The sequence below is a fragment of the Thunnus maccoyii genome, chromosome 23 (assembly GCF_910596095.1).
Source record: "Thunnus maccoyii chromosome 23, fThuMac1.1, whole genome shotgun sequence".
NCBI classification, from domain to species: Eukaryota; Metazoa; Chordata; class Actinopteri; order Scombriformes; family Scombridae; genus Thunnus; species Thunnus maccoyii.
In genome coordinates, this window is record NC_056555.1 from 2,921,905 (window position 1) to 2,941,398 (window position 19,494).

The 19,494-nt window shown below is 38.6% G+C and overlaps 1 protein-coding gene across 1 annotated transcript in view; it reads right to left on the minus strand.

Moving 5' to 3' along the window:
* tmtc1 (transmembrane O-mannosyltransferase targeting cadherins 1) overlaps window positions 1–19,494 on the minus strand; it is a 154,711-nt gene that overhangs the window by 8,030 nt on the left and 127,187 nt on the right. The window contains exons 12-17 of the mRNA XM_042403387.1: window positions 12,106–12,249; window positions 7,585–7,693; window positions 7,222–7,324; window positions 5,733–5,868; window positions 3,415–3,559; window positions 2,600–2,737 (exon numbers count right to left, since the gene is read on the minus strand). Of these exons, the coding sequence (XP_042259321.1) occupies window positions 2,600–2,737; window positions 3,415–3,559; window positions 5,733–5,868; window positions 7,222–7,324; window positions 7,585–7,693; window positions 12,106–12,249 (775 nt within the window). The remainder of the gene's footprint in view (window positions 1–2,599; window positions 2,738–3,414; window positions 3,560–5,732; window positions 5,869–7,221; window positions 7,325–7,584; window positions 7,694–12,105; window positions 12,250–19,494) is intronic.

Below are 19,494 nucleotides of genomic sequence, written 5' to 3' on the forward strand. Positions count from 1 at the left end.
CTGACAGAGAGAGAGAGAGAGAGAGAGAGAGAGAGAGAGAGAGAGAGAGAGAGAGAGAGAGAGAGAGAGAGAGAGAGAGAGAGAGAGAGAGGGGATCTCAGAATTAACAGGCAGTTTGGAGGCTCCATGTTGTTGGGAGCTGCAGAGGCTGGAGCAGTGGATCCATGTTTAATTTCCAGCACAGACTGACCAAATACTGATGTTTCGTTTCTGGTCCTGGAACGAAGCCTAGAGGCTGTAGATACTCCCCACAAAGAACAATGAATACACTGGAGGTCAACATTTCAAACATGAGAAATTGTTCACACTGAATGTACAAATTATTGGGGATGTTTTCTGGGTGTATCCAGATAAAAGTAATTTTCTCCTACTGTTTTCTTTCAGTAAGTCTACAATGACTGCAAAAGGAGAGGATTGAGAGAGGAAACATTTTGGGAAGTGGGCTTATATTGCATATGTTCTAAGAGTGAGATGAGACGATGGATATCAATGTCAATTGTATGTCTGTGCATTTCTCTTTGTGTACAAATCAAACAAACTAGATGTACCATGTTAATCAGTGAGCTTTAGAGGTGTTGAAAGGTGTGTCTTGTCTTTATGCTAAGCTAGGCTAATCTGGTTTTCTTTATTTGAGATATGTGGTATACGATAAGTAAAATTACAACAACTGAAAATGACACCATTTGCTTGTAAGCAGTGAATGTAACACTTTGCACAAAAGGTGTGACTGCCTGTAAGAGGAAATGATCCATATGTGTTAATTGGTCAAGCAGCTGTAGTGTAGGCACTAGGGGTATAAACTAATTCGCATACATTAGTCAGGAATGAAGAAATAATACACTCTCAATGGATTCAAAAAACATTACAATTTTAGCAGTAAAACCCCCCCAACTCCGTTATGTCACCTGATTCAGACAATTTACTATGTGTCAGGATCTTCAGCTGATGTCCATCAATAACAGACGTCCATAACTCAGTTTAGAAATCGTACAAAGAAGGCACTCAATATAACTTCAGCTTGACTGATGTTCCACACGTGTTATTTTTACCTCATGATCAGATACTGAAGCCTGGCACCTTGAAGACTCGACAGTAAAAGGAAAACTGAGGAGCTGAAGTGAGGGACTGTCTCAAAAGCGCAGTCAAATGGGCTGATGGAGGTTTGCAGATTTTTGTCTTTTTTTTCATAGACACATCAGACCAACTTTATTTTCATCTGGGCCTCCACCCATTATATACAAAGCTCCTGTTTTTAAAGTAATATGGCCCAATGCAATTCCGACTTGTATTTTTCCATTAAACTACTGTTCTATTTTCACCACTAATTATTTCTACACCAAACTTTAACAGTTACGCAGCTTTTTTTTCCTTTTGTTTTTTTGATGGTGCAGTTCAAATACAAATATTTTTTTTCTGAATTTGACTAATTTAGGTACATGATTAAAATATTATGTTATTTTGTTGGAGGCTAAACCTACAGATATACAACATGCATAAAGAGCATGAACAGCAACAGAAAACAATGAAATACAGAAAATGAAGCCGACTAGACTATTTCTGACAACTTCTGGTATAAGTCACGCCTACTCTTGATATAAATCTATATGCTGGTTTTAGCTTTATGTGATACAAACAGATACAGAGAGTAGCTTTGTGGTACACCCATAGTAAGCACACACGTTTAGTGCTGGACTGCAGGAAAATGAATACATCTGTCTGTCCATTCCTCTTTGAATTTTTTATTCTCTTCGTCAGCTTTCCCCTTCTTTGCAAACTTTGAAAACAACATCTTGCTGAAAGCAATAACGTTCACATGTCAGACTGACAGTGAACCTTGTTGTCATGGTAATGACATTATGCTTCACACACACAAGCGGCTGTGTTTAGTCTTGGAGTCTGCAATGCCTGTCACGTACTATACACGTGTACATATTATCCATCACACCAGCAAACACATAAGAAAACATATCCCTCCATAAGATCTGATTGCAGTTTGGATAGAATGTGAGATAGGTTTTGATTTTATTTGTTTAAAAATTAAAGGTTGGACCCATGTTTGTACACTTATACATACATAATGTACATATATCATCACTGACAATTCAAGCTGAGCTGCTTGCTTTTCTGGCCTTTTTCCAGCTGTGAGGGACTCCTCTCTTCCTGCTAGGAAAGCATTATGGCACAAGAATGACAATAACGTCCATCAACACTACACTGACAATCCAGATGATTTTGGTATGCATGATGACATTTTATAGCATTGTACTGTAGACTTCCTGTGTGAACATTCCACACATTTACTGTGAAACTGGGTCACAGGGAAAGTGAAAGACAGAAAAGTTTAAGTGCTGATGGTGGTGATAGAACAGAGTGGGAGGATGAGTGGCAGCTGCTTGCCGGCAAATGGCCGCTAGTTTGATGTAAAGTGAGGAGGTGATTAGTTTCCACAGTAACCAATGGAGCGGAAACCATCTCCTGCTGAGAGTTTAACATTTCTCACTGTGATTGTCTAAATATGCTGTGCGTTATATTACCTCCAGGCAACAGATACAGAGGCCATGATACAGACACACACACACACACATACACACACACACACCTCTGTGTAGTTGCCCCGCTTGCTGTAGATGGCAGACAAGAGGCGGTAACATTCAATACAGCTGCCCTCTCTGGATATGATGTCCAGGGTCATCTTCTCTGCCTCTTTGGTACGACCGGCCATGGCTAAAACCTGAGCCTGGAGGGAAACAGAGAGACAGACAGAGTGTGTGTGTGTGTGTGGACTTGGAGAGATAGTCTGATTTGTACGGCTGCAGAGAGTCCTTTAGAACCTTCTCTGGGCTGCACACACACACACACAAAGAAATAGCCACAAAAACATACAAATCATTTTTAGTAGTGTGGATCTGATGGCTGACATATGATGATGACTACGACATGTTTTCCTTTCACTCGGCCACAACAGACAGCAGGATCAGATCATAGCATCACTTTACTGTAGCCTCTAAAATTTCAAATATATCATGGGATTTTGATACCCACAATCTATTCACTGTCTTACATTCATATACAACATCCTCTAATTGGCTTAAATATCTGTGCTGACGTTTACTAATGGAGAACTTAAATGGAAGCAAAATGCCACTGTGTCTTATCCTATTACTATTCAATGCAGGCATGCTGCTAGAGCTGTGTGTGTGTGTGTGTGTGTGTGTGTGAAAGAGAGAGACAGATGGAAACAAGAGAAATGGTGTATTCATGGCTTGGCCGTGTTTGAGGCCAGACAGATGTTGTTTTGGTGAATATCCAGAATGTGGCAGCTTGTTGCCACACACTCACATTCAGATGTCTTAGTATTCCATGACTCAGTGAGTAATTGAATGTGTGTGTGTGTGTGTGTGTGTGTCTGCTTACCAGAGCCAGCCAGATGTCGGTGCTGCCTGGCTGCAGGGCGGCAGCCTCTCTGTACACCTGCAAGGCCTCTTCGTAGCGTCCGGTGTTATAGTACAACGCCCCCAGAGGTGTCAGGATGTCCACCTTCCTCGTCACCTGCAGGGCCCTGCAGGACAAAGGTCAAAGGTCATGATTACAAGTTAGTGAAACCACATCTTGGAGGTTCAATATCTACTGCTCACCCATTATCAGCTTGTCTGCACCTAAATTTCCTGTTAAAGGAATATTTCAACATTTTGGGAAATAAACTTGTTTGCTTCATTGTCAGTAAAGTTAGTTGAGATAATCAATATCAATGTCTGTCTGTAAGTTCAGTACAGAGACATGTTAAACTGCCCCAAACAAGGACAAACTCAATCCAACATACAGTCATACAGTATATCAAGCAATGAATGAACGGAATTCACTTCTCTAATGAGAATTTTGTATCTAGTTTTAAACCATTACTGAAACAGCATCTACTGAGCAGAGACTTTGGATTAGTTTGTGAAGTCAATGTTGGGTTTATAGTTTTTGTTATTATGATATTATCAATGTATTAGAGTGTTCATGGATTAGGACTTTAGTGCTTACTAAATACACACACAGGTTTTTATTTTTATCAGAGCTTGTATGTGTGTTTCTTGTAGTTTATGTTATTCTGTAAGTATATCATGTATGTCATGTTTTTCTTGTTGTGTGCGGTACATTTATGGTTATCATGCAATTGTTATCATTGTCATTGTGAAAGAAATTCTGATGTGGACCCCAGGCAGAATAGCTGCTGTGATAAAGCAGATAATGAGGATGTAAATAAGAGGTAGGTCAAAGACAGATGGAAACACACTTTGAAAATCAGTATAAATCACTATACTGCCTTTTCTTATAAAGATTCTGTTCACTGCTTCTTATATATACTTCCATCATGAGTGGGAATTGATCCATTGATGTACTGTAATGGTTTACTTGTCTTTCTGTAGGTGTTTTATCCATTGGCTTTGAATGCTGTGAATTAACCAACTTGCCTTTCTTTGGTCTGGAGCGCCGATTACAAAATTTGCTAAATTTGTCTGTAATTGAATATACTATAATCTATAAGTAATCAAATGCTTACATTTCAGTATGGACAGTAACATATCATAGAAAAAATGTGAAGCATCAAGTGATTTTCTCAGTGTTAGCATTAAAAATATTACCACAAAATAACTTTTCTGAAGTTTTATCCACATTTTGATTGGAATTCTTTGTCTTAAAAAGTATTTCTCATCCACAATAAACATTGAACTATTTTACTGTCAATGTTTTCTGCAGCATATTATAGAAATGCTTCTCCTGACATAAGGACTGCCTGGCTAATGACAGAAGAAATGTTTAAATTTTTATCACACATTAAAGGTTGTCTGTGGAGTTTTTGACCACTAGTAGTGCTGTGAAGCAGTGTGTCTCCATTTTCTTTGTATCATGCACACACACGAGTGACATAATTCACATTCTTGCTGCCTGCTGCTGTTCCACTGAAATGCAGCTGGGAATAACAAGCTCAGAAACGCAGCAATGCACCAACAAAGGTGAGAAAGAAGAAGACTGCAAGGAAGCAAACAGGAAGGTAAGCAATGCAGATATCAAAATTTTCAAAAAATCAGCTTTGCTAATGTTCTACGAGGAAGGAAATGCATTTAACCCATTTGTTAGACCTCAAGGATACACTAAATACATTTTGCACAGAAACACTGAATGAAAACAGTGGTGCTATATCACACAGCCCAGACCACATATTTAATGAGGTAGCTGTTAACAATGTTATCTAGTAACTACATTATATGTATATTATAAATATAGTATATACATCATATTGTGAGGAAACACATCATTATCTTTGTGATTCAGCTCAGGAGGTGACAATAACTGATAGATCAATAGCATTATGTGTTTGTTTAGTGGTAGTTATTCGTGTTATCATTCTGGGGAAAAAAGGAAACCTGAGAGTCAAACAACTCAATCAAGTAGCTCACTTCACTCAGGAAAAACTGAGTGAGGTGAGCCAACAGCACTGCAGATCAGACACCAAGCTGAGTTTAATTTGATAATCAGCAGCTAAACACATTTTTTATGCAACAGTAAAGTAAAACTGAAAATGCTGGTTATGAAAATGTACAAATGTTTCCAGAGGGGAGGATAATATATATATAAAAAACAAACCAGTTACAGTAACAGCAAGTAGTATGTTCTTGTCAAAGGTCAGAGTCAGGTACAGAGCCTGGAGTCTTAAAATACACCGCTACTGTTGCTCTTTTTCTTACCTCTTGTACCAAGACTCGGCCTCTTTGTTCTCATTGGAGGAGCGGAGCAGGCGGCCCAGGTTCACCATGGCAACGTAGTGTGCCGGTTTGAGTCGAACAGCTTGCTGGTAGTGAGCGGCTGCCAGCTCTCCTTCTCCTAGTGGAGAGGAGAGGGCAAGGAGTGAGGAACGGAACAGAGGTTTGAAGGAATGTACAAGAAATGTGACAAGTATTAAGCAGGAAATGAGGCAGGAAACAAGTAATATGTGCAGAGTGAAAGAGAAGAAGGATGAATGGAGAGAATACAGGTGAAAATAAAGGAGACAGTGTGAAACATTCAAATCACTGAGAAATAATACAAACAGCAGAGAAGAAGAGATGCAGAGACAGTGATAGAGGTTATTGATAGTAAAATGTTTGATAAAACTTGTTATGATTTACAACTCTGGGGACTGCTGTTGTTAGCCCACTAGCTACTAACTCTTGCAGTTTATGTTTACAACCCTACCCACACTATTTCCTGTTTTCCCCTGCTTTGGCCTCAAAAGCAAGGTGAATTTTGGTCGGACTGCAGCTTCAGGGTGTTCAAACTTTTCACTTCAACCGCTCAGATTTTGCTGCAACCTTGGTGATCATCTTGTTGCTAGTAAACTTTTAAACTTGTTTCCTTCTCTGCTGTTATCAGCTGTCATTTCAGTGTCAGATTGATGTGATCCACCTCCAGCTGTCTAATGGGTTCATCCAGTTAGCTCATTAATAATCTCATCCAGCTAACCTTTATGTTTTTTACTTCCTCACCACTCCATTGGCGAACTCCTGTACAGGTTATGGAGTGACTTCCACCATAGAAATGATGAAGATCCTCACACAGCTCTTCATCTCTTCCCATTCCTACATTCGTTAATACATGTATGTCTTTAAGCCCTGCTCTTAATTAGTTTCTTCTGACTGAGATGCAGTTGCTCTTCCTTGGTGCTGTGTTAAGGAGGTTTTGTCATTTGACATTTTTAGAGTCTGCTGATGCAAAGCACTGCAATCACATGCTGTGCTGCTGGATATCAAATTTAGAAGACAACAACAAGTTCAATTGGATGTTGTGAAAAGAACAATGTTCATTGGCAAAGAAAAAAATGGCTGTTATTTAACAGCCCACTCCTAAAATGTGTTAGACTTTTCAACAAGCACATAAATGTACAAAAAACTTGTTCTTTCACCGTCATATACAAGTGACAAGAACATGATTTTGACTTATTTTTCACTCTGATAGATTAGACGACTGCAGCAAGTTTCAATTCTCTGGCTGCAAGTTGATTTTCATAATGCACTGAAAGGAACCAAATCAATGGCTGCCTGGAAGCTGGAAAATCAATTAGAAAAACCAAAGAACACTCAGGTGAATAGTCAGCAATAATATAAAGTGTAGGCAAAATATAATTAATTTGTTTAATCTGTTTAACAAGTAAAAACTGTCACGGTCCAGTAAACTTGATCATTAGGCAGTTCAACTCACCCGTATCCACCAGAAACACTCCGTAGTTATTATGCAGGTCGGAGCTGTCAGGACAGTTCTCTATACCTTTCACATACACTTCATTGGCTTCAGGAAAGCGTTTCTGTAGGAGAATGCAGATGAAGTAAATATAGGATTACAGACATGAAGGAATGAACCAGGAAGCTGATGCTGACATGAGGGAGTGTGTGGAACTGAAGCAGCTTCTCTAACAGTGTGTTACAGCTGCCCTGCTTTAATTCTGGAGTTATGAAGTGGTGATGAGTTACATCACGCCTCCAGGCATCGAGTCATATATGGTGCATATGTGTGTGAGTCTGTGTGAGAGAGAGATGTTGCTTTTGTGTTCTGTGGATGTTTCACCTGTTCAGCATAGAGTGAAGCCAGACTGGAGTAAGCATCTGCAAAATGTGGACCGAAGCGTATGGAGTCTTTCAGCAGCGTCTCAGCCTCTTTCTCCTTCCCTTGGGACCTGGAACAGATCATCATAATCATCAGAGTCAACATCCTCCTCTTCCTCCTAATCATCATATCTTAATAACCCTAACCCTGAAACTAACAAAAAGAGCATACTTGTGCAAAGTTCGCCTGGCAGAAATTTACCAACATATTGACCCAATCTGTGTCCTCCACAGACCCCTGCAACCCTTATACATACAGTATGTTTTGGTCCTGTTCAAAGCTCAGAGATTTTTGGTCAGCCACTTGCAAAACGACTTCAGATGGGTTAAATGTTAAAATCAATGTCTGCCTTCTATTAGCACTCTTTGGTGTGCCAGGAGCGTCACTTCCCTGTAGCACAGCGGTGACTGATATGATGGCTTTTTTTGATGCTCCTGGCCAGAAGAAGAATACTTTTATCCTGGAAATCTCCCGTCCCTCCCCCTGACTCCACATGGCTCTACAATGCCACGCTCTTCCTCCAGCTGGAGAAAATTAATCTTACACGTAGAGAGTCAACGGACTCTTTCTACAAGAGGTGGTGGCCTTTCCTAGCACACTTCCAGAGCCTGTCCACACTCCCTTTGGATTAATGACTACTCAGACTGGTCTTTGTCTGTTTATGGTACAATGTATATGCACCAATAAAGTGTTGAAATTAAAAATCTTAATCACCATCATTACTACCATGATCATCATCACTCTCATCATCATCATCATCCTCACTATCATCATAAGTAACAGGATCAGTGGCACCAATATTATTATTCTTTTATCATCATCAGCATCACCATCACATCATCATTAGAGATGCAACAATTAGTTGATTGACAGAAAATTAATTGGCATCTATTTTGATAATCAAATGATCGTTTTAGTCATTTTTTAAGCAAAAATACCAAAATATCTGCATATAACGTATGACAGTAAATGTAATATAATTTTCCAATATTTTCTTTCATTTTGTAGACAAAACGATTCATCGATGATTCAAAATAATAATCCACAGATTAAGTGATAATGAAAATAATCGGTAGTTGCAGCCCTAATCATCATTGTCAGTAGTATTATTATATTTTGAATTACAGCCATAGATTGTACGCTTATTTAATTTCATTGCCACACAAGGTAATAAAGAAAGATGAAGGTCTGCACACTGTAACTACATGCTTAGAAGAGCATGTAGCTGTAAACGTCACTGATGGATGTCTCATTAAACACTGTAGCATCTCAGGGAGCTACAGTGTGCAGACCTTCATCTTTCTTTGTTAAATTGTTTCTTTGGTCCAGCACCTATTTTAAGTTTATTGGATGTGAGCTTTTACTTCACTTTTTGATTGCGACACAATGGAACACATATGATTTATTAATTCACACATACACACAAAAAACAAACAAACAAACAGGGCAAAGACACACACGCAGACACACACACACACACAGAGCTGTTGTGGATCGATGGCTCAGTTTGTGTGTTCTCACAGTTTTGCTGATAACACAGAGATGATAATGGAGCTGAGCTGCAATAAGGGACTTCATTTCAGCTTCTACTATTGATGTAGTTTTCTATTAGAGGCAGCAGAGCTCAGTACATGCTATTTGACCACAAAACAAACAAACAAAAGAAACCTCCACAATTGTATAAAGAGCTTGTCATATTACAGTGGCAGGAGTCAGGCTAACTGACGACTTTCATTAGCAAGCGTGGCGAGTCATTAATTTTTAGGCCCTACAGTCTCTGACTGCAGTATGACTGATGCCACTGCAACTTTAGCTTACCATTCATTTCAATCGGAGTCCCGAGACTATGTTTCAACATATCTCTCAATACAGTTTTTGCCAATATTGCCACACCGTGACTCCAAGGTACTGCACCATGGCACCAAGTGCAATGAATCATGGTTCTTATAGTTTCAAAATGTTTTTGTTTTTTTAATCACACGCCAGAAAAGAATCCAAAACCAAAATATACTCTGTTTGCAGTTTGTTCATTTCTAACCACAGCATCACAGACACTTTGATTTTTTTCTTCTGTGTTCAGACATATTACTGCCAGCTGTGTTCTCGGACTGCAGATGCAGTGATCACAACTTCAAAAGCATCTAATTTACTTTTAATGATTTCTGATCATTAAAAGTTTTCTGATTTCTTTTCATAGAGTTCTCTTCAAAATTTTGCACAAGTATCCCATAGAAATTCCAGAGGTGGGACAAAGTCATTCATTTGTAGGTATTTGCAATGAAATTCAAAGTCAAGATAGGTGTGTCTCATGTCAAGAACAAGTCCCAAGTCTTAAAATGTGTGTTTAATGTCCTAAAAAAGTCATTATTCTTCATAAAACTTAAAGAGATAGTGCAAAGGTTGGCCAGTTTTACTACAGTGTCATATTGAAGAATATGAAGTTCATACTGTAGTGCAGCAGTTCAGGAGAAGTTCCAAACCTATCCAAGAATAACAATGATCTATATTCCACCATGTTTGCCATTCCTCAATAACATAACCTTCATGTCCAGATGTGTGTTTAATAAAGCTGGATTACCAGTTAAACCACTTACTTACTTAAGCAAATCTGGGTGACTTTCTGCTTAATAAAGATGCAGACCTAAGGAAACAGAAACTTAGTTTGATACTAGAGACTAGCTTGGTTCCTGTCAAGCTTAGCTTCACCTCTGGCTTAACCAGTGTTACAATCTACCAGCCAAACTGAAACAGTGTTTGTTTGTTGTCATGTTGTTTCTCACACATGCACATTCATTTTCAGGTTTAATGATACAGAGAAAATGATTTCTGCATTATTAAAACCATAGTGCTGCAACACACTGAGCAGAGTTCATCTCTGCTTGTGTTGGTCTGACCTCAGACATGTGAGTCTGTAACATGTTGCCTAGAGCTGCGACGATGAGTCAATTAATCGATTAGTTGCCAACTATTAAATTAATTGCCAACTATTTTGATAATTGATCAATTACAAAAAGTAAAAATTCTCTGAATCCAGCTTCTGAAATGTGAATATTTTCTGATTTCTTTAGTCCTCTATGACAGTAAACTGAATATTTTTGGGACGCAGACTGTTGGTCAGGACAATACATTTGACATTTGAGGACACCATCTTGGGCTTTTGGAAACAGTGATCAACATTTTCCACCATTTCCACCACATTTTACAAACCAAACAACTAATCAATTAATCAAGAAAATAATCAACAGATTAATCTATAATGAAAATAATAATCTTTAGTTGCAGCTCTAATTTTGTCAAAAGTTCTCTTTCTGGCAGGGGTTTGGTCTGTTTTTGTTTAAATATCTAATTCTTCATACTATAAGTTAAATATATTCTGCTGTGTGACTACTGCAGTTTTGTTTTTCAATGTCCATTTGCTTTGAGAATTGATGATATCTGTGCTTGATGTCTCATGTCTGTGTTTCAAAGTCATGATCAAGCCAGGTTTGAATTACTGCAGTCTGCTCACATCAGCTCTGAGTTGGCTTCATGGAACACATGAATCCTGGGTCCATTTGTAAGGCTCACTCAAGCACTGCTTTCACAATGAGCTGTCTTTATGAAACACCTTGACCTAGGTCATGGACTGTGATGACATCACGCAGAGGCATGGTTGGATTTATCACACATGGATTTATACCCGAGGTGTATGATGTGAAAATCAGATGTAAATGCAAGGAAAGATATAGAGTGGTAAAAGAATGTAGTTTTTATGATTACGGGTGTGAATTTGTAATTTGATGCTCTGTGTTGAAAACCTGTTATTTTTCTTTGTATTGTCTTGTGGGAGGAGTTTTTTTATTACAGAATTTTTTTTAGATGCAATTATTTGATGTGGATTGTAAAAATAATTGCATGTATTTACAAATTGGAACACAGTTTTGGTGATTGAGTCATCTATTCTCAAATCTGGGCCTCTGAACAATGGAGGAAATCTGTGACACACATACTGGTTGGGGCACTTGGAAATTTGAGCAAGATAAAATATACTGACTTACACATGAAGGTATAAAGATCATTTTCTATGCCATTGCTATTCTAATCATTAAACTTTCTCCCTTTTCCTATCTTTATTTTGGTAGTGTTTGATTTTTTTCTATTGTTGTCTGGGGAGCTGAGGGAACAAAGATAGTTTTTAGAGACAATTAGGAAGCTGCTGCTGGAACATTAAGACTGTCTCCAGCTAAGAGGGTCGTTGCCATTTTTAGGAGTGCTTCACACAGCTGAGGAAAAAAAAAGATGTTCTTTCTACTATAAACTGTTCAAACAACATAACATTTGCAAACTTCTCCAGCTGTGATGAGTGTCTTCAATTTCTGTCACAAAGTGACTCTCAGGCTTTTGTTATGTGTGATGGAAAGTGGGTGCTATCAACGTTCTCAGACAGCCTTTCAGTGAGTGTGTATGTGTGTGTGAGTATGAGAGAGAGAGAGTGTGTCTTACTTGAGGAGGTTTCCCAGATTGAAGAGAGCTCGGTTATGCTGAGGGTTGGTGTCCAGTGCTTTCCTGTAGTAGCGCTCGGCCTCCTCTGGGCTGCGTGTCAGAGTGCCAAGATTGTTCATGGCGCTGGCATGGCGGGGGTATAACCTGAGAGGAGAGGAATAAGGAAGAGGAGGGGTGAAATTTTATCTGTTGAGAGCATGAAAGTCATTGACTCTATGTAGGAAAATCAAGAGAGAATCAAAAGAGCCACAGCAACCAGTGTGTGAAATACGGAGGAGTTTGGATCCCTTCATTGACACCTCGGACCCTCTGAAAACCTTACAACCAACTGTTTTTTTTTGGAGGGGTGATTTCTCAAAAATGAATTTTGTATTTATCCATACTGAAACATTTATTTGCACATAACTGAGGAAATATAAGAAATGTAAAGAAAATCTATTATAATCACAACATTTAAATGCAGCATTTAAGAAGAGAGTGTAATTCATATGGCATCTGGTGGATAGTAGAGGCCTAACTCTACTATCCACTAGTAACTAGTATAAGTCCAATAAATATACACCAATCCATATGCAAAACAAAAGTCCTTATCTCTCGCATGTAAAAAATAAAAACAGTCCTTAAATCATTGAAAAGTTCCATCTAAAAATATGACGCATCTGCCTTTAGACTACACTCACATTTAGCTGCCAGACAATTTAACAAAGGTTTTTCACATTTTTAACCATTTATTTGTTTTTCTGACATAAAGAATGTTTAATTGTGTTGAGAAGCTGATAGCTACTTGGATTGATTGTCAGTCTGTTCTGGAAATACTATGCATGGCATTGGACCTCCTAATAGAGTATTACCCACACTGCATATAAAACAAATAAAATATGTTTCAGTCAATTTGTGATATTGAGATACTGCCAGTGCAGTTAAAAGTTGGAGCAATATTTTTACACTTGAGATGATTTCGCACCAAGCAATATTTTATATTAACAATGGATCAAATGAGTGTAATGTGAAAGGTATTGCTTGCAGTGACAAATCCACAGAAATTTATCACCAACTATGCAGTTCCCTGTCTGCTGATTGTGTAAATCGGCTTCTGTTTGCTTACACGTTTGCTCTCATGAGGTAAGAATATGTCAGATGTTGTGTTCTGAGGTTGTTACGCTTCCCACAAGTGGTCAAAAAGATCAATTAATGCAGTTTTAAAGGTCCAGTGTGAACCAAAATTCTAAGCACAGGACTGGAATCTCCCAACTCCCAAATACACTAACATGTCTTTCAATAAACAGAACGACTACAAAATCTAAGTTATTCTTGTTATAAATAAAGTTAGAAAAGTTATTAATAAACAATGTGGATTTTTGTAACAGAAAACTCTTAACCTGACCTTTTTAATATTCTATGTATTTATTTCTGTTTTTTAATAAAACACATAAATGAGTCAGTCTTATCCAATTACTCAGTGACTCATCGTGCTAATCATTTATAACAAGGGCTTAGGCTTAAGCAGTACCTCAACAGTCATTTTTGCAGAGTAACTGCCTTTTTAGATATACTGGATGGTTCATCTTGGCATGAAAGTCATCTGTAAAAGCCAATTTACTAGATTTCTAACTCTGGAACCAAGCATTGCTGTCAAAATATGTTCGTCTTAGGAACCACTAATGGCTGCACACTTCCAGAGGGAAGCATACCATAACATGATCTTGATTGGACTAAGTGCCTTGTCACAGTGATAAGGATTATCTTCGGAGCAAATGGTGCAGATAAATCAGCAGTGAGTGTGCGGAAGCTGCAGCCAGCAGCCTCTCTGCTGACATTTACTGCTGCTCTCCATCACTGCAACAAAAGGCCTCTGTGTAATTGAAATACAGTTTTATAGTTAGTGCCCATAATGGTGACACAAGCCTGACAAGGCGCCCGGGGCAAGAAGTGAGTGGGCACCGTGGCAACGCTCTTTACAGTTACTATAGTAACCTTGTTCCATGGGTTAATGGGATGGCTTTTCACAGCACAGAAAAAAGGTGCAGCTGTAGAAACACCTGAAAGAAACCAACCATAACAGCACTCCACAACAGAGTCTAACTGTTCACTGAGAGGCTTCAAATCACCCTGTGAGCTGCTTGATCAACATCTATAGAGGTGAACAACCAAGGAAAGAGCGGCTGTCAGCAGGCACACACGTTACTCTGTTTAAACTCCATTGGGTGTGAATAGGCAGACATAATCACTCATGTTTGTCCCCACATATGCACAGTGCCACACAGGCCCTTGCGGACATCATGAAATTTACATCATGTTGACCCTCAAAGCTAAGCAGGAAGTATGATTTGAGTTATAGCCTCTTGCTGTAAGCATGGACGCAGGCATCTGTATCTGCCAGATTTTATTTAAAGGCATACTGCAGAAATGTTGTATTGCACTTCGATACAGTTGGGGGACTTCCCATAATGCTACTTGATAGTGTTATTTGTTAGACCCCCTCTGACTGGCAAATGCCTACATCTTTGAAACTCCCACCCCCAGTTTGCAAAGCAGCCTTTCTAATAAGAATTTGAAGTTTGATGACATCACTGTGACACACCAGGGTTATTTTCTCAGACATGACAAAGCTCCTCCAAGGCCATGGAGGACATTACACAACTGTTCTCAAAGGCTGAATAATACTCATTGTGATGAGTAAAGTGATCCTCATGTGTGCCCTTTTAATAACACGATTAAAGGGCAACACAGCGGTGACATCCTGCAGTGTGTCAACGCATCACGATATACCAATGTCCGATTTCCCAGCATCAATGTGCACCAACATTAATTCTATCAAATTTGCACTCTGGATTGGCATGTCCCTGACACACTCAGTGTATGTTACACTTAATGTCTATAGCCATGGTGGTCATCTTTTTTTAGTGTGTTAGCATACTAACATTTGCTAATTAGCACTAAACACAAGTACAGATTAGGCTGATGAGAATGTCACTAGTATTGCAGGTATTTGGTCATAAACCTAAGTCTTGCGAGTGGTGCTAGATGAAAGGTCAGGGGATCACTAAAGTTGGTAGAATTTTTCTTCAGGGACCATGGATGTCAAAATTACAAAATCCCATGAAACTTGATGAAAGCAAAGCCTGTGAAAGTCCTCACTTATTCAGGTCCAGATAAGCTGGATATACCCTGGGCAACTGGACATGTTTTAGTTTCTTGAAGATGTTTTGCCTCTTATCCAAAAGGTCTCTTCAGAACTGAAAAAAGGCAAAACGTCTTCAACAATCTTAAACAAGTATGCTCTTGACTCAGCTTTTCTGAATATGTCATGAAAGTGATATTTCACTCTGGCTGCAATCCTTGGAGCCCACTGCTAGTGTGGCTAAGAATCAGTGAATTCAATTCACCCAGCAAATGGATGTATCAACATCCTATATTTCCTATGCCACAAAACCTCCCTTTTCTGATGGAGAGCAGAAGAATCGACACATCAGATTCTTTCTAATTCCAAACTCTTCTGGTGGTGGAATGAGTTGCCGAACTCCATTTGGTCAGCAGAATCCCTCTGTCTTCATAAATCACTTAGTGAACAGAGTACTTACTCACTCAACATGCTCATTCTCCATTTCTCAATCCTTTTCAGGCTCTCTCGCGCTCTCTTTCTCTCTTTCAGGAGGAAACAGCCTCCCCCCCCCACCTCAAAAAAATGGAATTAAAAGGAACTACGTTTGGGAATTTAAATCTTTGGGAATTTAAAATGTGATAGATTCAAAGGGATCTCTGTCCCTCTCATTGCCTTCCTAGTGGGAAAAAAGAAGGAGCAGAAAAGAAGTGGAGGCTGGTTAATTAAAATTAGAATGAGTGGTCTGGTGGTTTAGGGTTATTACGAGCTGGGATGTGGTTTGGAGCTGGATGAAAGCTGCTGGGGCTCTCCTCTCTAGCTTTGGCAGAATGGCAGGCTGGATTAGCAGAGTTGTTGTGCTGAAGCTCCCACATACTGGCAGAATATACTGAAGCTCTGCTGCTGCAGGATGGAAAAGAGGAGACTGGGAATGAAGAGAAGGATGATGCAGCTGCAGTGTTTGAGCCAGGACTGTTTGGGAGGGGGTTAAATGGGCCCATTACTACTTTTCTTGGGGGGTCCATCCATAGGGGGTATAAACATTACTGTATACCTGCTGAGTGCTACAATATACCAAAATGATATGAGAATAATATGATATTAGATACATTTTATCAGACAGATAAGCCATTTCATTTTTGAGGAAATCAAAAATTGAGGATATCATCAATCAAATCATATGGATGAAAAATAGGGTGATCAAGAAAGTAGCCCTAGTTTCACAGTGACTCAAGTGTGCCACTGACAAATATTCTCCAGTATTTTACTAGTTTACTAGACAACTTTACAGAACTTTAAGGTTAACCTGTATCTAGAAAACCAGATCAATTGGCTACAGCTCACATGGAGTGATAAAGTTAAAATGACATAAGAATTAAAAATAGTAATTACATTCAGATGTGATATTTAGTTATTGCTGCGATGTAGTTTTCCACTAGTGGTAGTGTGACAATTGCTAGTAAGACGGTTGAAAACATCAGATGTCATCTAAAATGATTCCGGTTTATAACATTATAATTTTGCTGACTGAGAGGACAGGCTGCTGGTCTGCTCTGTATGCTACATATACATGCCACTTTAGTTGATTAGAATATTGATGCTGTATATTTTAATGTATAACAGAGGAATTCTAACTGTTGTTTATTAGTGTTAGCATTAGCTATCGGTCAGTACCGACCAACAGATATTTTCACTAGTCTTTTTGAGCAGCAAAAACACTTAATGAAATACGTTTTTAAAAATCAAAATGATACAAAATGTTGTTTCCCTCTCTAACACACCATCTTTGGACGAGTGACACACACTAGCTTGTGCTGCATATTCACCAGATCACAGCCAACAGTTTCATTTTGCAGTCCAGCTTAATCATCAATTTAATGTTAATTGACTACAGCTGATAAAATCTTAAAATGAGAAGCCTGCCAAAAGCATTGATTTGTCTTTGATTTTATGGGAACAGTTGGGCACATGGACATCACAGTGATGGGACATTTCATATTTTAATGGGGGTCAATGTTGCAATGGGGAGCTTTGGATCAAAGAGATGCTACATTAAAGCATCAAAGCATAAAAACTTGTATCTGTAAAACTGTGTTTGGTGATAGCTACTGTATAAGAATTGAAAAGGACGTCCCTCTTAGGCTACACTTTTCAAATTTATTTACAGATTACAACTGATCATTATTGATTTTGAGACATGGAGCAAAAATATAATCTCAAATGTGAAATATGCTGTTTTTCCTTCTTTCTATCATTGTTAATTAAATTTCTTTGGATTTTGGACTGCTGCTCAGACAAAACAAGTAATTACAACAAGCAAACAAGTAAAGATGTCACCTTGGGATCTCAAATTTTTTGACATTCATAGATTAAACAATTTATCAATTATTCATAAAACATGACACATTCTCTATTAACGCCTTGCCAAAGCTATTTGTGTGCATGTGTGTAGGACTGTACGTACATGGATAGGGTGTGTATATGATGGCATGCTGTATGTCACTATTCCTTGTTGTACGTGCTTGATGTTGCTAGTATAATTTCCTGTAGGTATTTATATTTTATATGAATTTCAGTTTTGTTACTGGCTGCTGTGGACAAACATCCAACACAGGTAATGTAGTGGACAGTGAAGATTTATCGTATCTTGGTAGGAAACACTGACTTCAAAAAAATGCAGGGTAAGGAACAAAATAAGAGAGAAGAGTGAAGACCGACAAAAGGAATATATTAAAAAGGAAAAGTCAACCCATAAACATATTGACAGATCAACAATGGCCTGATTTGACATAAACTAATCTGAATGAAGGACAGAAAAGGGTAGAGGTGGAAAGCTGAGGGGAATGGTTCCTCAGGAAGCCTCTCCAGTGACAGGAACAACTAATGGACGTGCTTTTTCATTAAAGCAGCCTGTGTGTGTGATAGATGAATAGAGCACAAGCTCTGAGCTGAAACAAGGCCATTACATGCATGAGGGCATGCACCCAAAGGTACAGTATATGTATGTGTGTGTGTGTACCTGCTTCCATGTATTTTAAGCATGAGTAAGCACATTAATCTGATGCTACTGTATATTAATTGCACTGAGCTTAAAAATGTAAAAAAAAAGAAAGAAGAAAACTGACTTCGTAAACAGTTTTAGAAATAAAAATAAAAAGTTGCTTTGAAGGTCAGTGTGTAGATGTGTCACTAATGCTGTCATACTTCGAAGATTCAATTCCCAACTGGGGCCAGTCACTAAAAATAAACAGCATGCACTCTAAGTACAGTACAGGATCATACGTTGGATAAAAGCAAGAAAATGGTGCATGGTCTCTTTAAGGTCCAATGAAATAAAAGTGCCTTTTTGTTTTTTTTACAGTCAGTGACCTTCAGTTCCTGGCTATCCATTATGTGCCAACTGCATGTCAAAAATACATCTATTTTTATATCAAAATTCTACCCTTTTTTCTTCTTGTAAAGGCTCAAAATGTTCAACGTCATCTTGTACATGTACTTGTGGAGGATCAAATAAAAACTATTCAGTTCATAAAATGTGGGCATCATTTCAGGGAAACGCTATCAAATGATCCCATCATATAAAACTTGCACATCCTCATCTTGTCTGAGGCAATCAGCATCAAGCCCACTGGTTCCTACTAAAGATGTAAATATTTAAAAAACAGCTCACAAATATATGGTTTCATTTTTTAAAAGGCTCAGTCATTTCCTAGTTTTGTTCTTACAAAGTGCACTTGTAAGGGACCATTTTCAGGGATGGATTGATCCACATTTGGTGCTCTAGTTAGTATTTCTGACAGCAGGACGGTGTGTAGGGGATAGAATAAAAATAAACAACAGTGTGTGTGTGTTCATGGTAATGAAGGAACATGTCACCCAGTGCAAAAGTGTGGCTCACTGATGTGTTGATGTCAGTTAAAGAAGCTTCACATTCCAAAAGCCCTATCCAAGACTTAGGTAGTTCTCTTATCTGGTTTCTGTCCAGAAAATGTTGAATTGGTGGATTTCTTTGTTCCAGACCACAAAGCTGTTATTTGCAAAGCTCTTTTACCTCCGTCTCACTGAAAACTTCACCCTGCAAATACGGCCTCTCATTTTTACCACTGACTCTGCAGACAAATTTAATGAGGCCTTTTCTTATCTGTCTATTCCCATTCCAACTAATCTTCCATAAAACCATGATGAATACTTATCTGCAATTAACAGTCACTGCCTCTCTGTCCTTGATCATTTTGTCCCTTTTAAAAACAGAAAGCAAAAATCAAATGCCTTCACTTGGGTAGATGACC